The sequence below is a fragment of the Anser brachyrhynchus genome, assembly GCF_964034855.1.
Source record: "Anser brachyrhynchus genome assembly, chromosome: 4".
Classification (NCBI taxonomy): domain Eukaryota; kingdom Metazoa; phylum Chordata; class Aves; order Anseriformes; family Anatidae; genus Anser; species Anser brachyrhynchus.
The window spans coordinates 57,269,368-57,290,313 of record NC_137698.1 but is presented as its reverse complement, the minus strand read 5'-3'; the positions used below and the strand labels follow the sequence as shown (position 1 = coordinate 57,290,313).

The 20,946-nt window shown below is 36.6% G+C and overlaps 1 protein-coding gene across 7 annotated transcripts in view; it reads left to right on the top strand.

The window, feature by feature from the left end:
- Positions 1–850: 850 nt before the first annotated feature.
- The window catches only part of LOC308193832 (uncharacterized protein), an 83,252-nt gene continuing 63,156 nt past the window's right edge, over positions 851–20,946 (top strand). For 5 of the 7 annotated variants that reach the window (XR_013949970.1, XR_013949971.1, XR_013949972.1 and 2 more), the window contains exon 1: positions 6,970–7,645. Coding sequence is in view for 2 of the 7 variants with exons in the window: in XM_080588910.1 (XP_080445036.1) it covers positions 7,596–7,645 (50 nt within the window). In the remaining 5 variants the exon portion in view is untranslated. Of the gene's footprint in view, positions 4,302–6,969; positions 7,646–20,946 lie in introns of those variants that run through there. The other 2 variants (XM_080588911.1, XR_013949969.1) reach the window with 2 other exon arrangements.

Here is a 20,946-nt window from a genome sequence, read left to right as displayed (position 1 = left end):
TTCTTGAACACTGAGACTTCCAAACAATATGTATTAGTTGCCTTTATATAGTCCTTTATTGCACTTAATATAATCCTTATAAAATTTGTTATAGCTTCTAATTCTTTAAATAAAAATTTTGTTATAATCTATTTTTAGTGTCTTTTCATTTTAGTGTGTTATGATTGCCATTAAAAAATGTTCTGCTACTGTGGTTCTGTAAAATCTTCTATATCTTGGACAATATGTTGAATAATTTCACTAAGGAAGTGAAATTTTGCTGAGTATTGGTCCTTCCTATTTTTGATGAGGGAGACTTTCATTAAAAATATATATCAAATAAACTATTCTAGAACTATGTTTTTGTGGTACAGAGCCTAAATACTGCAAACATTTAGATAGTTCACTTACCTATACTACCACTGTGTGAGGCAAAATCTGAACCACTGAAAAACAATGGAAACTACAGCTTAACTAAATGTCAGCATCTGGGCAACCATCAAATATAGTGTTTGTTAGTAATGTCTTGTACCAAATCTGAAAATCAATATAATATCTATAAATGAGAGGCTACATAGTTATTTTTATTGGGTTTTAAAATATGGTGATTTTTCCTGACATTGGATAAAAATCCTTCATAAATTCTAAGATTTCATATCAGGACTTTATAATAATATCTTGCAGAAAAAAAAAAAAAAAACAAACAACTATGCTTATTGTAAGCATTATGAGCTGATAGAGACAGAGGATAACATTTATAATCTCCTTTACTATAACTTAAAAACTTCTGCTAATTTCCTAAAGGAGTAGAGAAACATTTCATGTCTAAAAGGTACTATACATTTGTCTTTTTGTAAACAAAAATATAAATGTTTACACATCATATTTAGGCTATATCAATGATATCTAATTCAAACATACTTTAATATTCATGGAAATTTAAAAGCATTTATTCTAATACAAAGCCTTAGTTTCTAGATGAAATTTGCACTGTTTCTTCTGATTCCCGTGAAACATTTACAACTTGATCTTACTATCCTCTCAAAAAGAAATATAGCACTCAAATATGAAGGCTTTTGACAATTCTGATGCACTGAGACAGAATTTATCCCAGACAGAATTTTATCCAAGGAACTTGCTGAAAAGTGAGATTTTTCTGGATAATAAACTTAACAACATAGCAATATTCAGTTAAACACTGTAACTTCATATTCAAAAAGTGTTTTTTGTTTGTTTGTTTGTTTTTTTTTTTTCCCACAATTATCTTTTGATACTTTAAATTCCCTGTAAAGCAGCAAGATAATATTTTGAGATAGTTTCAATTCTATAATCAAAATCTAGATTATTGTGTTGTGGAAATTACATGACTACAGAAAAATGGCTTCTTTAAAGTATGATCTAAACCCAAGTATATGTAAGCATCAGAATAGAAGTTTACAAATGCATTTCCTTCCTTTATGAATTGTATTCTGTTCATGAATCTAGTTAAAATCCTTGTTAGCTCTTTTTGTAGTGTATTCATTATAGTCAGCTCAGTGGAGGCCAAACGAGAACCTTGATGCTATGTAGGTAATAAGTGTGTGGGTATTCTTCCATAATCTAGTGATGTTTTTCCTATATGTACATTTTCACAAATGAGTAATCTATAGAAATTTCATTATAAAACATTAATTACAAAACTTTTCATTGTTATTAACTTATTTACTGGGTTTCGTTTTCCACTGATTTGTAAACTGAATTTATATTTGCATAAGTGCACTACCGAACACACCGAAAATACATTTTATTTAACTTTGAATTTTGAAGTGTAAGCAGCAGTAATGAGTGAGATCTAACTGCTGCTGGATCTAACTGAAATCTTGACTCCCAGTGAATCGCTTTCATGAATAAAAAATGGGAAAAAACAAACAACTTCCCCCATTGCAAAAACATTACAAAACACTATAGTGTTTTCAATAGGTAATCAATACAGTTGACAAAAGTTTATGAAAGGCCTTTAATTATTTTTTTTCCTTAAATATACAATTATTTCAGAATTACTTTGGCTCATTTCCACTAAAGGTAACTTTTATAACTGTAACCTGTATCTGGTGAAGCATGAAAACTCCAGGCATTCATTCATTGTTTCAATTATTCTTCTAAATCAATATTACTAAAAAATGACCTTTTCCTTTCATTAAAAATGGGCTCTTTAAACAAGCATGCTGTGGTTTAGCTCTGGGAGGCAGCTAAGTGTCACACAGCCACATGCTCACTCTCCCCAGGTGGGATGGGTAAGAGAATCAGAAAGGTAAAAGTGAGGATTCACTAGTTGAGATAAAGACAGTTTGCTAGGTAAAGCAATAGACTTATGCACAAGCAAAGCAAAACAAGGAATTAGTTTGCTACTTCCCATTGGCAGGCAAGTGTTCAGCCACTCCCAGCAAAGCAGGGCTCATAACACATAATGGTTTCTTGTGAAGACAAACATCACTCCAAACATCCCCCTCCTTCCTCGGCCTTTGTCCCAGCTGTTATTAGTGAGCATGGCGCCATAGGGCATGAGATATCACTTTGGTCCATTTGGGGTCAGCTGTTCTGGCTGTGTCCCCTCACAGCTCCTGGTGGAACCCCAGGCTCCTCACTGGCAGGGCAGCATGAGAAGCAGAAAAGTCCTTGGCTCTGTGTAAGCACTGCTCTGCAACAGCTAAAACCACAAATTTCTTATCACCACTATTTTCATTAAAAATCAAAAACACAGTATTGTGTGAGCCTCTATGAAGAAAATTAACTGTCCCAGCAAAACCGTGACAGGAAGGAAGTCTTTTTTTGTTTCACCTGGCTCACAAATTTTTTCAGTATGACCATTTACAATGTTACTCCTCCTTTATATAGTGCAGTCCAGCCATTTTCAGACTATTACTAGATTTTTTTTTTTCCTGTAAAAATTGTACTTTACTGCTATTTTCTAAGAGAAAACCTAAAAAGCTTTAAGAAGAATGCAATAATGTGAAAAAATCATCCTATTTTCTGGAGGATGGAAGACAACTATGGAATCTGATCTATTAAAACTTTGCCTGGAGTAACTTGCTCTCCTGCCTTGACCCAAAACTATAGCGGGGACCATAGAAGAACTCTTTTATTGATTTGGCATCATCATTGCTGTAGAGCTGCTCAGAGGAGGAAACCATGCTCATTCAATTCTTGCAAAGTCTAATGATCAGCAATATTCAAATGGGACTTTTGCAGCAAATGCATTCATTAAAGCACCCATTTGTCACTGTACTTTCTCATGTCCAGGTCTCTCTATGCTAGACAAATCAACTTATAAAATACTCAGTTCCTGTATCTAAAGTAATTGCTAATTTTATTACCAAATTGTTATTGTGGGTTGTCCCCACCCTGCAGCTAAGCCTCCACATAACAACTTGCCTGGTGTCTTGCAAGTCTCATCCTCCTTTGGTTTGGGTGGATCCTGCTATAGGAATATAATATACAACTCCAGTCATGGCTTGCAACAGTTTATTAATGAATATGAATTACAACTCCACATGATGAAAAGATTCAAGATAGCAGAACAACCTACAGGAGATGTAAAAAAATGGAGAAGACATATTAAAACAATCACAGAATGGTTGAGGGGTTGGAAGGGACCTCTGAAGATCAGCTAGTCCAACCCCCTGCCAAGCAGGATCACCTAGAGTATGTTGCGCAGGATGGCATCCAGGCGGGTTTTGAATATCTCCAGAGAAGACACTCCACAACCTCTGGGCAATCTGTTCCAGTGCTCTGTCACCCTCTCAGTAACAGCTTTTCATAGGAGTTCTGAATGTGCAATATAAATAAACGTACTTCTTAATTGTGGCATAACGACCACATGGATACCAGGGTTCTTTTAGGATCAGTAACTGCTACCACTTCATTGATGACATAACTTCCACTCTCTCTTATTGAGGACAGGCTCCCTTCTTATACCATTCACTCTACAGCAGTACTTTTCCACAAACTATTCATTGGTCAAACAACTTTGCCCGGCAACAGCAAACACCCAGCAACTTCCATGCCTTAACAGCCAGGGAACAAGCAGTCCAGAGACAGCAAGGTGTCTCCTGAATCACCCTTCTTTGTTCCCTCTGAACTCTTTACATTCCTGATGGCCTCATCGTTAAGAGTTGGATGTTATCACCAGCCATGGGGCTTGTCGACCTACATGGCCATGGCCACACTCCCACACTTAATGATGCTATAACAGTTTCTCCACTTGCGCTTTTTTTTTTTTTTTCCCAGAAATTGCATAATGGCGACTTATCTGCTTTAAGCTAGTTTGGTTCATTGAATTTAAGGTAAGTAGCTTTTATTTGAGCTCTATTTTCTCTTTTTTGCTGTTGCTTTTTTTTTTTCTCAATATTTCATATTTATAATCAATTACTGAATGTATATAGCACTGAAATATATAATAATAATACTAAAATATGGGGTCCACATTATCCCTCTAATCAGTGGCTTAAAACTATAATGGTTTTAAATCTTTCTTAAATTCTTCTGAGGTACCTTTCTAGGATAAATGGGACAGCCAGTGTTCAAGTGAAACATGAGTATGATAAAAGAGTCTGAAAGCACCCAGACACTGGAAGACCTGACTATTTGTTCTATTTGTGTAATCCACATCCCCCATCTACTACCACCACCACCCCCAAACAAACAAAAATAAACAAACAAAAGGAAACCACTAACAAACAAAACATTAATACGTAGAAATTTTATTTTGAATAAATCAGAGACACTGGGAAATAAATAGACATAACAGACTGCTTAAAAAGAGAAAAAAAGAGCCCTAATTTTGAACAAGATGCAGGAAAGAATTAAAGATTAGCTGTATAAGAATTTGTAAAAGAATGAGGAATTAAAACAATACAGCTCTGTGTATGTTATGTTTAGCGCATAAAAAATATATATATATACATTTTCCCAAATGAACTGATACTATATCTTCAAAAGTATTAATAATGATTGGTAATTTAAAGTAAATCACGTTTTTAATCAAAAAGTATCCTCATTTCTTCTGACGTGCAGGTACTCCCAAGCCACCTGTACTGAGGTATATAAAAACTACATCAAAGTGATCAGTAACCTTTAAGCATTTTCAGTAGTTACATTCTTCTATATTTTTGTATTCTATTAATACTGGTAATTATTCTTTTATTACAGTATATGGATATAATAGACACCATGCTTTGATATGGCAGTATATAATCTGCAATCCAAGATCCCAATGTACCAGGTTATTTCTTGTAGTATAATTCAAAGCTTTTTAAAATTGTTATTATTTATTTTTTTTGTATTCCCCCTTCGTCTCCCCCCCAAATATATCTGTCTTCACTGTATACCTTACCTTTTGTAAGAATGCATTACATGGCGCTGGTTAAGGAATGCTTCAGTTTCTGAAATTATCTTTATTTAGAAACAATTTGCTGTTCGAAGCAATTAGTTCTTTCCATGTTAAGTTTATTTCTTTCCTTACAAATTTAGCAGTTATGCAAATGGAAGTAACAAAATAACAGCTGTACTGACAAAACTGACGTTATTTTTCATTCTCATAGACCACAATCATTCAGAACATGAAATAATAGTTATTGGTGAAGAGCCTTCCCAAGCAAAGGAATAAACTAGTATATGCCATTTTTTCTGTTTTGTTGTTGTTGTTTTGGTTTGGTTTGTTTGTTTGCTTAGTTTTGTTTCTGTTTTATGAAGACTGTGAATAATAGCTGCTAGTGATACGTTTTATCTCAGATTTCAGTTTTTAAGACATATTAGTCCTGTAGTACATTTGTCATTACAGGAGTACCAGAACTTTAACCAAGAAAATCTAGTATGTTTTTTAGGTCTTCTGTTAGCACCAGGAAACAATAACAATAACCACCTTTTAAATATATATCACATTTATGTTCTAAGACTGTTTGCTGAGTTATTTTGCAATATGCTTTTGGAGACAATTACATTTTACATTCGTTCCTTTGGGATAGAAAAGTACTCACAAACATTCCCACTGGACAGCTGAAATAATTCAGTTTTGCATAGTTCAATGACTGAGGTCAGTAGTGTAGAGAGCTAGTTTTCGACTAGATTCAACCACTTAATATCAACCTGAAGTTTCCTGAACTGCTGAAGTCCACTGCATTTGAACTGCTGCATGTGGCATTCTGATTGATGGTAAAAATAAATAAATAAATAAATAAATACATGATAAATAAATATATAAATAAATAAATGAAAATCTGTACTGTGTAGTATTATATGAAAGAGATCCTGAAGTACATGCTGCTGTAGGAAAACTCTGTTGCAATGTACCTTTTAAGCTGTTCCATCTTCAACAGATGTTATTTAATAACTTACTGCCTTTTCTAGAAAGTAGGGTCATATTTTTTTGTTTTTATTCCTCTGCTACAAAAATTCTTGGTAGATCTGCCAAAGAACAAAATATGTAGTATCTTGCTGCAAAAAGCTAGTAAATACAATAAGAGATAGTAGAAAAAAATGAACTGAGTAGCTAGTAAACAAGAAAACACCTTTTTGTAAGGAGCAGTGAAATTTGCCTGGTATTGTAAGTAAGTAATACAAAAGGATGGGAAAAAAATAGAATGATTTAACAGAAAATAATTCTTTATGTAGCCTTTCAAACGTATCTTACCATTTTGCTCAGTATCCTATTATTTTGTTGGAGCTCTAAAGGAAAAAGGATCTTTTGGTCAAACTGTTTATAATTAAACATAATAAATATAATATTTATTATATTATATTATATTATATTATATTATATTATATTATATTATATTATATTATATTATATTATATTATATTATATTATATTATATTATATTATATTATATTATATTATATAAATATATACTTATAATAAATAATTATAATAATTTATTTTATTTTGTTTTACTCATATAAAAACAGCTGTGTTCATTTCTGAGACTAGCTCGATATTTTCAAGTGACACTACTAATTATGCTGATATAGTTTCCTACTGCCAATGAATTATTTTATTGCTGGGCTGAAAGTTGAAGAAATCTCACAGAAAAGTACTAGCCATAGTTAATGCTTTTCGTCAAGTTTAATTGAAAGAACAATAATTTTACATTTTTTTTCCTTTTGAGTTAGCTAAAAAATGGAAGACTACCACCAAAACATGAACTCATATATGAGTCTGCAGGTTCAAAACCTCCTCTGATGTGCAGATTGCAAAGACCCATAAAAAAAAAAAAAAAAAAAAAAAAAAAAGATTTGATTATAGTTCTTTGACTAGAAGAAAGAAAAAAAGCAAAAGTAATTCAAAAAAAAAAATATTGAGATTGATACAGATACCCTAAAGTGGCAAAGAAAATTAGCTGCTAGTTAAAATCAGTATGGGGGGAAATTTCCTCTGCAACTTGTTTTTGTATTCATCCACTTTATAGCTGCTCTGAAGTTTCAGAGTTGGGACCCAAAATTTCTAATGGCAATAAAAAAAAAAAAAAAATCAATTATTTCTTCCTCCTGAGCACTCAAGGTGCGGCCTCACAAGAGCAGAATACAAGGGGACGCTCACCTCGCTGGTCCTGCTGGCTACACTATTCCTGATACAAGCCAGGATGCCGTTGGCCTTCTTGGCCACCTGCGCACACTGCCAGCTCATGTTCAGGTGAGCATCGATTATCACCCCCAGATCCTTTTCCTCTGAACATATTTCCACCCACTCTGCCCCAAGCCTGTAGCAGTGCATGGGGTTGTTGTGGCCAAAGTGCAGGACCCAGCACTTAGCTATGTTGAACCTCATCCCATTGGCCTCTGCCCATTGACCCATCCTGTCCACGTCCCTCTGCAGGGCCTTCCCACCCTCTGGCAGATTGACACTTCCCCCCAACTAGGTGTTGTCTGCACTCAATTCCCACATCCAAATCATCAATAAAGGTATTAAAGAGGATGGGCCCCCAACACTGACCCCTGGGGAACACCACTGGTTGCCAGCTGGATTTCACTTCCTTCACCACTGCTTTTTCGGCCTGATGCTACATGGGCTTCCCACAGACTGCAGTTCTTCAAAAACTCCTCCAGCATGAGTTCATGAGTTTTGCAGGAACAGAGGTGGGAGTCTAAGCCTCACTACTGTAGGAATCCACACTACATATATTGCATGCACATTTCCCAACATATTTTCATCCTGTTCAGCCAGGAGCTATTGAAGCTGTTTGTGTTTGCATTGAATGCCTTTTTTTTTTTTCCCCCTATTGGAGTTGATTTCTGTGGTTGTCTGTGAGTATAAGTATATGTAGATTGATTGCATGTGTGCTTGTATGCCTGTTTTGCTCTGACTCACTGCTGTCTGGACCAGGAAACATGCAGCTGCACAAGGCTCACATCTACTGGGCTACCTGGGTTTTGGCAGCTCCTAACCATTCAATACACTTTTCCTTTTTATAAAAATGAGAACAGTATTGAAAATGTCATATGAATATAGTCAGTAATCATTAAAGGTACTTCAGTCTTGAAGTTTCACCTGTCTGTCTTTCATGGACTTTGCTACCTGACAGATTAATTACTTACAGTGATATTGGGCATCTGTGGAAAATATGTTTTAAAACATAAAAGCTTTTGCATGCTACACATGTAAGATAAATGGAAAGAATATAATTTCAGCATTTGCTTCAGTCTCCAGTTATTTAAAATAAATAGTAGCTATTTAAATGTATAGCTATTTAAATATATTTCCAACTGTTTAAATATATAGTATATATAATTAATAATATAAATAAATAAATACATTTGCAATATTGGGAGATTTAGGGATTTACAAACCCACAGTTTCAAGTTACCTTCAAGAAATGTAAGATCCAAAATCTCACACGGATTTTCTCAAATCACTTGATTTCAAGAACGGTACTTAAAATAGATTTTCTCTGCATGTTAATTGTAGTATTTGTATAAAAATGGAACAGAGAGCAATTCTGAAATCTTATGGGAAGACATAGATGAAGGAAGTGATATTTACACAAAGAATCCTGTATTCAAATAATTGTTGTTCTAAAGCTATTCCTCCATTAAGAAGGCAGTGTTTTTACTCTTTTATAAGGCCATTTGTAGTGAACTCTAACTTTATTATGTGTATATAGGCTGTGGGGAAATACAGATTGGAATTGTTTTCATATCTAGTTTCTCAGTTGGTGTCTATCTGAATTCTAATATTTTATATGTAGAAAGTAAAAAATGATTCCACTTGAATTCAGTGGGGATTTTGCCATTACTTTTCAATGCACTGGAGTTCATCCAAGTTCTGCAGTTCAGATTAATCTCTAATTTAGTTCAGCCAGTCAGAAAGAAATGTGTCTCATACAATCTAGGATCTCAGAAACATGGTGAAATTCTAAAGTTTATTCTGCAATATTACAATTCATCTCACAGAGAGGAAGCACAAAATCATTTTCAATCCTACTTCCTTTTCCTGCTAAAATAACATCAGGAGGCTCTGTGTCCTCAATGCATTCTGAGACAAAATTATAGAAAAATCATAGGCTCATTCAGTTTGGCAGGGAGCTCAGTATGCTCAAAACACAGTCATCTGTGAAGTCAAATCAGACTGCTCAGGGTTTGATCTTGCTAGGTCTCAAAAATCTTCAAAGATGGAGTGTGAACAAACTTTTTGGAAACCTATTCTGGTGCCTGACTATCCTCGCGGAGAAAAAGTTTTTCTTTATACCCAGTGTCAACCTCTTGTTAAATTTGTGATGCCTATTTCTCACCCTCTTAACCATACACTAGTACAAAGAGCCTCTCTGTCATCTTGATAAGGTCTGTATAGGTGCTAGGGAGCTGCTGTCCAAAATTGTCTCTTCTCCAGGCTAAACAAACCCAGCTCCATCAGGAACTCCTCACAGGGCAAGTGCCCCAGTCTCTGACTATCTTTGTGGCCCTCTGCTGAAATCAATCCTGTTCATCAGCATTTTTCTCTAACAGCATGCCCAAAATTGGATGCAAGAGTCTCACAAGTGCTCTGAGGAGAGAGGAATGATCACTTCCTTTGATGTACTGCCCATGTTCCAGTTAGTGCAGCCCTGGTTGCTCTTGGCCTTCCTTGCTGCCAGGGCACACTGCTGGTCCATGCCCAGATTGCCATCTGCCAGCACCCCCTGCTCCTCCTCAGCACAGCTACTTCCCATACAGTCCTGTGTTGCACAGGGGACTTCTGAGATAAAAGACTCAGTATTTGTCCTGGCTGAATTTCAGAAAGTCACTAGTGGCTCATTCCATCAGCCTCCCTAGCTCTTCAGCCTGCCTATGTCCCTCTGGATGGCAGCCCTGCCCTCAGCTCTTCTGTCTGGTCTGCCCTTCAATTTCAATTTGTAGTCATCTACAATTGGCTGCAGGAGTAGATGCCTCTCATGCCAGCAATACAATATATATCATTTGTGTCTGTTCCATAAGCAAAGTGGGGGCCATATTACCATCTCTAGAATTTGTAAGGACAGCCATCCACCTCAATATAAGGCATAAATACCACATACTATATACTACATTATATACATTGTTTCTCAGAGCAAAAGATGGGGAAACGGTTGATGGATGTTCTAGACAGAGAGAAATGAGCTGAACTACAGATTTAGCTGCATGAGTCTGTAAGAGACAGAGTGAAGAAATGAGGATCTGGTGGAGCTCTTTTCCTACGAGCTCTGTGATGTATAATTTTAGTATTGTTAAAAATATAAAACATATAAATCAATTATTTATTTATTTATAAATCAGGAACTTCTCAAAAGCAAATCAATAAACCCAGCACATACTAATCACTCTACTTGTGATTTTAGTCTTTCTATATGTGATTATCTATACTTTATTTTTTTTCTATAGAAATAATACTTCAAGGGTCAGTTTATAAATATTTGATTTTTAGATGAGAGTTATCTGGAGGAGAAATATAAACAAATCTGGTAGAATTATTTGTTGGAGAATACACCTATTTAGTGAACATTTCCATCAGTAATAGTGCTGTTGCAACTCTCTGCTCTTTCTTATTTTGTAAGTGCTTGTATTTTTCTCAGGCACACATTCAGGAATGTACTATACATTCTTATATTCAATAGAACTTTTCATTCACTTCACACCTGACTGTTTTTAATGATTTTGCCAAATAAAGAACCTCTACCCTTTAGGAGAGTTTGGTTTGTGTAAATTGCCGTCGTTCCACGTTCATTTCAATAAAGCTCTGACATTGATGTCCATTTATGGTTTTGCACTTTTAAAAAGCTAAATTCACACTATTGTTTGATAATATAGAGAATCTTGTGTGACCTGGCCAACTATTATGAAATTACATTATGATCATAAATATTACAGCAAAATATTGACTATTTTATACAAACAAGAAAGAATATAGCTGAAATACCTGCTGCCTGAAGAAAATAATTTTTATCACTTTTTGTATTCTTCATATATTGTATGATATAAAAACAATGTTAGTGTACTGTATTTAGTACCAAGTTTTTTGTTTTTGTTTTTGTTTTTGTTTTGTTTGTTTGTTTGTTTGTTTGTTTTCCCCCATTCTCTTTATTGGCATTGGAATAATTCGTTTCTTCAAAAGCTCTGTTACATACTGCTTGCAAAAGTCATATAGCTTCATAAATCTCATTTTTTCTCTTGGCTCAAGGCCACTTACCATAAAAATATACTGCCAGTTCACAAGATGTATATTAAAAAAAAAAAAAAAAAGGCAGGACAGTAAGATCCTCTAGATTTGCATTTACAAACATTCCTTCAGAATGAGAGAGGGGATGACAGAGCACTGGAAAAGGCTGCCCAGGGGGGTTGTGGAGTCTCCTTCTCTGGGAACATTGTGTGACGTGATCTAGGTGTTCCTGCTCCAGCAGGGGGATTGGACTAGGTGATCTTTCAAGGTCCCTTCCAATCCCTAACATTCTGTGATTCTGTGATTCTGTGATAGGCAGAAAAAGGTATAAAAGGGCTATTTGTGCATAAAATGAGGGCTGGTCAGTAAACTCATCTGCAGCTGGACACTGCAGTCTGTTTTATCTTTTTATATTTTCTCATTAAATCTTTTCTTAACTGTCTGCATATTTGAACTCTCTTTGCTGTGCATGTGTGTGCACGTGCTGCAAGGCAGGGCCAGGACCTGGGCAGGGTTGCTGGGCAGACAGAGGGGTTGTGCTGATACTTCAAGGATCCATGGATGCACATGTGCTTGTGAATCTGGAGAGTGCTGTGTGTGTGCCTGGTGTGCCTGCACCAGTGAACTTTGCCTCTACCAGCTGGAGTGGCGGAAGCAGTCTCAGCTGTCTGTGCCTAAGTTTATTCATGAGTTCTGTCTGTAAGTGCTTCTGGAAGTAACTCTTGGTATGGCAGCGGGTGTTGTGTCATTGTCTTGTCTATGTTTGTGTGTCTGTGGGATATGTGCTCAGTTTTGCTACTGGCTGAACCTGCAAATGTGCTACTGGCTGGACCTGCAAAAGTGGTAGCCACGTCCTGTGGCCTGGACGGAGACCCAGCACTGCTTTGAGCCCCAGTGGCTGGACAGCAGCAGTCCTGGGCCAGAGCAGCTGGAGGAGGTGGCTGCGTTCTGTGTTCTTCACCTGCCATAATAGAAATCAGGCCACTACTCTCACCAACACTGAGTAGAGGGGAAGGATCACCTCTTTTAACCTTCTGGCTATATTTTGCCTAATGCAGCCAAGAATACTGTTAGCCTTCTTGGAGTCAAGGGCACATTGTTGACCTGTGTTCAAGTGGGTATCCACCATGAGCCCCAGATCCATCTCTGCAAAGTCGTTTTCTAGCTGGGTGACCCCCAGCATGTACCGGTGCCTGGACTGGTTCCACCTCAGGTGCAGGACTTGGCACTTGCCCTTAATGAAATTCATGGAAAGTTCTCCATGGGAATCTTTCAAGTACATCTCTGAATTTGTTACATTCTACTCTCCTGATACTGTGGTCCTGCTTTTTGACATGCTCTTTTCAGTATCCTGAATTCCATGGTCATTGCAGCCAAAGCTTCTCCCAGCTTTCCCATCCATTTACAGTTCTTCATATTTTGTTAGTGTCAGGTCCAGAAGAACTGCTTTCCTTGTTGGCTCCTCAATCACCTGTTTCAGGAAGTTGTTGTCAGCATACTTCATAAGTTTCCTAGTTGGCTTATACCCTACTATATTGTCCTTCCAGAAGATATTAAAGTGGTTAACACTCCACACAAGGACTACAGGCTGTGAACATGAGGCTCCTTCCTGTTGTTTGAAGCAGGTCACAGCTACCTCTTTTTCCTGAACAAGACCTCTGTAGCAGATATAGCTATAACAGCAATATTGGTCTGCCTGCTAGTCCTGATACATAAGCACTCGATCAGTCTCCTGGTCCTGAAAATGATGATACATGTGATTCAACAAGTAAAACAATTTTGTCTTGCCTAATTCAAAGAACCAAATGACTTTTAGGAAAATACAGTATGATCTGACCAGAAGCTAATATAAATAAGCCTGAATTTTGTTTGAATCACAAGTTATATGACTAAAATACACTAAAATTTCTTGTCACTATAAGTGTTTGCTGATGCTGTATCGAAGACACTTTGTAAGGAAAACATTAAAAACTATAAAATTTTCTCCTTGATCTTTTACGTAAATATTAAGAATGTTACTAAGCATACATCATGGAGATGTGCTGATCTGCTGCTTTTCCTATTTTATTGAAAAAGAAACGATGCAAATGATCCAAGAGCCAATTATCTCTATAAAATATAGCTTATTTATACATATATAATATATACATATTGAATAATTTATATATGTAACATATATAATGTATACATATTAAATAATTTATATATATATGTATACAATTGATCATCTTGGATTACATATATACAAAAAAAGGTTTGCATGTATATACATAAACAATCCACACATGAGAAGGTTATCAATGTATTCAGTGAGTCTTACTCTCAAGGGACTTATATTCAATCAAATACATATGATATTACATAATATATCTATTTTATATCTATATTTTAAATATATATATATATACACAAAATGGGCTAATTGGATAATTATAGTTTTGACTTCCGTAGGTCATAATTTTATTTTTGTGAGTTTAAACAGTTCATGAAGTATTCCAGCAACTAAGGTTTTATAAGGTTTGAAAGTGTTGACCCATGTTACAGAAGGTTAGTGTTAGAAAGTTAACATCACTGCAATCAGAATTCAGATTTCCCAGTTCTTAAGAGTATTACTAACAGTTCCCATTTTGTCATGGGAATAGGTTTCTTATCTTTCACCAATCTGTTTGAGATGCCTAAATAAAACATTGTGCTGACTTTATGTACCATGAGAACCCCTACCTTGTAAAGAGCTTATGAAGCCAACTACTTCATCATTCTTTACATTTGAAGTCATAAACTATGGCATATATGCTTGACATATTGTCCAGAAGGATACTGTGAGAAAGAGCATTGAAAGTTTTGCTGAAATCTCAAAAGATTACATCAACTGTCTGCCCTTAGTGTAGCTCGTGTTTCTTCTTTAAAAATCAGAATAATTTTAAAAATTGGTCTTATAATTGCAGGAAACTCTTCAGCAGTAGGGAATATTTCACATTTTGCTGAGAAAGGAAAAAAAATAATCTTATTTTTAAATAATTACATTACTTAAAGGAAAGGATTACAAACTGGTGATGTGATAAATTAGTAGTGAAGTCAACAGAAAGAAACTTCACCAACATAATTGCTAAACACTTTTTGGTTCACCTGCTGTGATGGACTACAATCCCATTCCACCAGATTTATTAGCATTCCAAAATGTATTAGTATTAACAGAGGAATTATGTATACTGTGAACTTCACGAGCCTCATGGTGTGATAAATATTTGTTTTCCTTTAATTTAGTGGTTCTATTTACTAAATATTGGCATATTTCTTATGCATGTTGGCTGATGAAAAATGGGACAATTTGCAAGATCAAAATAATGCAAGAATCCAACATTTACATTTTTCCATATTTACATATGCTATTAAAACAATATACTACAAAATGATTCGCTGGTACAATTTGAAATTCAGAAGACATAATATGAAAAAAATAAGGTTGCATATACCAATGTTATGTAATTGTTTTCATGACTAGTGCATAATTAAATGACAAGCTATTGGTACTCAAATAATGGAATATAGTATTCAGTCCTTACTTCCAAAACTCTGGGTGCACATATGCACAGCATCCATTCCCTAAGAGCTCTGTCGTATACACTCAAATTACAGTAATAACATGGCGATCAAATAATTTTGTATGAATCTGGGAAACCTTAGAGAGTGTTCAGATTTACCAGGGATAGGTATATATTATATATACATATATATATATAATACATATACGTATAAATATATGCGTGTATATATATATATACAAATAAAAAAGTTGTACCTGGTAAGATGCAAGACTAAACCCCCAAATATATAAGTATTGACAGTAAATGTCAGTTGTATATCTAGAATTTCAAACGTGGAAAGATTAGATCCTCTCCAGTGCAGACGTGATATAGAGTCTAAACTGATGCTTGATCTGACAAATGATAGCTTACAAAAATAACAGCAATATGTTTAGAAAATGATTGAGTAACTCATATAGAGGATAAATTTAAAGTCATTCATTATGGGAGGGCAGTGGTAGCAGAAACTCACTAGTAGCCAAAATAGAAAACATAAATTTCTCTGGAAATACAGATTTTGTTGAGGGTTTTTCTAGTTAAGTGGTACTTAGAAAACTGTGGAGGTTTTTATGGGTACTGATTTACTCTACAAAAGTTAGACCAAGATAATAGTGTTTCGTGTTGATTGTGGTTAGGGGAACTTTAATGCCAATGCAAAATAGCTGTTAAAAGTTTCCATTCTTATATTAATATTTTATTACTAATGGGTTTATTCATTTTAAAGGGATTTCTGCAGTTTTTCTTTGTTTGTTTGTTGACCTGTGGTACTTGGAGAATTTAATAACACACAGGCATATTTTATTTAATAAATGTTAATGAATTACCCATGCCAACTCAAAAATTCAAAAGTAACTTATGCTTTCTGTAACAATAATAGAAATGAGGACAACAAAGTCAGATTTCATCACCCTGAACAGGAAAAATCTGCTTAAAATTCCAAAATGACATTTAAGATTTTTCTCTTTTAACCATTCACAGATTCACAGATTTCTCTAGGTTGGAAGAGACCTCAAGATCATCGAGTCCAACCTCCGACCTAACACTAAGTACTCCACTAAACCATATCCCTAAGCTCTACATCTAAACGTCTTTTAAAGACCTCCAGGGATGGTGACTCCACCACCTCCCTGGGCAGCCTGTTCCAATGCTTAATAACCCTTTCGGTAAAGAAGTACTTCCTAACATCCAACCTAAAACTCCCCTGTCGCAACTTTAGCCCATTCCCCCTCGTCCTGTCACTAGGCACGTGGGAGAATAGACCAACCCCCACCTCTCTACAGCCTCCTTTCAGGTAACTGTAGAGAGCGATGAGGTCTCCCCTGAGCCTCCTCTTCTCCAGGCTGAACAAGCCCAGCTCCCTCAGCCGCTCCTCGTAAGACTTGTTCTCCAGACCCCTCACCAGCTTGGTCGCCCTTCTCTGGACTCGCTCGAGCACGTCCATGTCCTTCCTGTAGCGAGGGGCCCAAAACTGAACACAGTACTCGAGGTGCGGCCTCACCAGAGCCGAGTACAGGGGCACAATCACTTCCCTCGACCTGCTGGCCACACTGCTTCTTATACAGGCCAGGATGCCGTTGGCCTTCTTGGCCACCTGAGCACACTGCTGGCTCATATTCAGCCGACTATCCACCAATACTCCCAGGTCCTTCTCGGCCAGGCAGCTTTCCAGCCACTCATCTCCCAGCCTGTAGCTCTGCTTGGGGTTGTTGCAGCCCAGGTGCAGGACCCGGCACTTGGCCTTGTTGAACTTCATGCAGTTGACCTCAGCCCATCGCTCCAGCCTATCCAGATCCTCCTGCAGAGCCTTCCTGCCCTCGAGCAGATCGACACACGTACTTAGCTTGGTGTCATCTGCAAACTTACTGAGGGTGCACTGGACGCCCTCATCCAGATCATCGATAAAGATATTAAAGAGGACCGGCCCCAGTACCGAGCCCTGGGGGACTCCACTAGTGACCGGCCTCCAACCAGATTTGACTCCATTCACCACAACTCTCTGGGCCCGGCCATCCAGCCAGTTTCTAACCCAGCGAAGCGTACGCCAGTCCAAGCCACGAGCAGCCAGTTTCTTGAGGAGAATGTTGTGGGGAACGGTGTCAAAAGCCTTACTTAGGTCAAGGTAGACCACGTCCACAGCCTTTCCCTCATCCACCAAGCGCGTCACTTGGTCATAGAAGGAGATCAGGTTCGTCAAGCAGGACCTGCCTTTCATAAACCCATGCTGACTGGGCCTGATCGCCTGCTTGCCCTGCAAGTGCCGCGTGATGACCCTCAAGATAATCTGCTCCATGAGCTTCCCCGGCACTGAGGTCAAACTGACAGGCCTATAGTTCCCCGGGTCTGCCCTCCGGCCCTTCTTATAGATGGGCGTCACATTGGCTGGCCGCCAGTCAACCGGGACCTCCCCCGATAGCCAGGACTGCCGATAAATGATGGAAAGCGGCTCGGCCAGCTCCTCCGCCAGTTCTCGCAGTACCCTCGGGTGGATCCCATCAGGCCCCATCGACTTGCGCACATCCAAGCTCCGTAGCAGGTCGCCAACCATTTCCTCATGGATAGCGAAGGCCACATCCTGCTCCCCATCCCCTTCCACCAGCTCAGGGCACTGGGTGTCCGGAGAACAACCGGTATTGCCGCTAAAGACTGAGGCAAAGGCGGCATTAAGCACCTCAGCCTTTTCCTCATCCTTAGTAACTAGGTTTCCCCTCGCATCCAGTAGAGGATGGAGATTCTCCCTAGTCCTCCGTTTCGCGTTGATGTATTTGTAAAAGGATTTTTTGTTGTCTTTAACGGCAGTAGCCAGATTGAGCTCCAGATGAGCTTTGGCCTTTCTAATTTTCTCCCTGCACAGCCTCGCTACATCCTTGTAGTCCTCCTCAGTGGCCCGCCCTTTTTTCCAAAGATTATAAACCCTCTTTTTTCTGCTAAGCTCCAGTTATTAACCAGTTATTAACCATTATTTTTTTGTATGTTATATTATTGTTATTTTTAGTTTGTATATGATCTTTTATAGAGGTTATAACCTTGCTACCCTGATAGTCTTTAAAGCTAGAACACTTTGTTCACATTTCTCCTCCTGGTACAAGACCGTGTGAATTCAGTAGAGATACAATCTGATGTATATATGTGTATATATATATATATATATGATATACTAAAGCCTCTGTATATGAAGTTTTTTTTTTTTTTTTTTTTTGGTGCATCAGCATTATAAGAATCTAATCTGCTCTATCTAAAAAATAGTAACTGTTATCAGAGCTGTAAACTGTAAGAAAACATGTATTTTTCTAAAAAAAAATATTATACTTTAACACTACAAAATGTTATTAGATATATTTCACAAACGCTTCATAGCATTCATATTTAAGAAAAATGCTGGTGACTGGAATTGGTTCTACAGATAATGCATTTTCAAAAAACCCTGCCTAATTCATGTTTCTTTTCAATGATCTTGTAGTTTGTGATGCGTTTGGAATGAGTAACTCCTTGTTAAATACATTTCTAAATATATTGAAATGAGATTGTATAGTTACTTCTAAATGAAGTTAAGTAGTAAATGTTGCAAGCTTGTCATCTCTTGTATTGCTATATCTTACATAATTTCTTTGTACTGATAGAAGCAAAGGGTTCTGTGACTCCATGCTGTGTGTTCTATAAAGTTGGAAACAACTGGTAAATAAGAATAATGTAGATAGAAGTGACATCACAGTGCTGACTGAGGACAGGGGCAGTTCAGTGGGTAAAACAAACAAACAAACAAAACAATGAAGCAACAACAACAACAACAAAACCAAAAAAACACCACACATCTGTAAGAGTTGTGTAAAACAATTAGTGTTCCTAACTGTGGACTAATAAGCACACTGTTTTGTGCATCAGCACACTGTTTTAAACAGTCCAGTTTACTCTTAGATTAATGTTCTAATCATATTGTGCAGATCAAGTATGAGTGGGGGATTACTCTTTGCTACCCATCAGATTCTCAGATGTTTGTAAATACTAGTGGTTGTACTTCCACTATTATTTTAGAATATTAGATAGTAGATGTTTTTTTCTCTCTGAAGTATTCAACCATTCAGAGACCCACAGAAATCCCATTCTGAATATATCTTAAATGTTTGAATTTTGCTGATGTTTGGGGACAAGGGTTAAAAAGTAACAATATTTCAGCAAAACAAATGTGTATGTAAGAGTTAGAACAAGCTGATCATCTGCTTATCACATCAGCCTGTAATCAGATGTGACAGTTTATCTTAACCTCAAGTGGTCTCAGACTAATTACCAATTTGTTCTTATCTCTTGATGCTTCTGGTGCCATTTTAACCCAACTATAATTTTAAAAACAGTTCAGAAAGACTGAATAATATAACATTTCATTTCAGTTCTTCTTCACTATATGAAGTTCATAGATTTTGAAACTGAATTCCATTTCCTTTTTGGTTGGACCTTAAAATCGCTGGGAGTTATGCATAATTGTGGTTAATCCTTTCACTGCTGACTAAGAGCTTTGCCAGTGTGCAGAGAGAGCTGCTTCTCTTGAGTTTGTTCTCTAGTCTTCACTTCTTCAAAAAGTGCAGGTGAGTAATCTATATTTCAAAGAAAGATGACCTTTACTTGATTTAAATGGAATCTTTCTTTCAATATCTGAAATGAGAAAGTGATTAAAGTTTTGGTTGATAGGTAAGATGTATTTTAGGAACAGATAAGCTTAAAGGTCAGACACTGTCAAATGAAGGATTCTGACTTTTTAATATTTAAATACTTCATAAGAATCATGGTTTATGTATGCCTGGCACTCTTTTTAAGTTCTACAATAAAATTGCTCTGTATTTTCATAAGATTCACCTCTCAGTGCTAGCCACATTTTGATGGTATTGAGTGAACAATTACTTTGCAGCATTTGTTCTTCCACCTTTGTTTGAGGCAGGATGTTTTCATGCCCTTTATATAAAATAATTTTAAAGAAACTTCACGGAATAACAGAGGAACACCTGAAGTAAAACACCAGCTCTCTTTTCCTAGATTCATGTATTTTATATCTAATGATGACTTAAACTCAGGATTTTTTAATGTAACTAATAATTTACTGTCAAACATGAAGTGCAACTTTATTTCATAGAATGTAATATTTTGAGTACTGCAGATCTTCTGTTTTTTTCACCTATTCTCTCTCTCTTTTTTTTTTTTCGAATGCAAAACATGAACATGAGATTAGCAAAGGCTATCTGGGTTATGAAATCAAGATGTGTAGAATCACGCAAGCAAATAACTAATAAGTAGAAACCCATGTAGTACAATAGACCACAAACCAGAAGCCACAGGGACACTCTTTAAATAAAAGACTAAAAATAAATTACAGTGATGTTGTCCTGATTGTTCAGTGTCATAGTTCTTTAACTATATATAGAAATTCCTAAAATTATATCTGGAGGATGCTAGGTGCTAGAAGGTAAGAAATGCCCTTTTCCTATCTTTTTTTAACACCCCTGCTTTTTCCTTCCCCCTCCTCCCCCCCCCCCCCCCTTTTTTTTCTGTAAAGAAACTGACAAAAGATAGAGGAAGATGGGGAAGATTTATCATCAAGGTCTTGAAACACATTCTAAGTGATAGTGACACAAAGAAACAATTCGTACTTCTTCCTTTATCCTGAAATAATATTATATATGTCATAGGAAGTAGGTATGAATTTTGAAGGAAGTTAATCAAAGAATTAAGACAGGAAAAAATATAATTAATTTACTA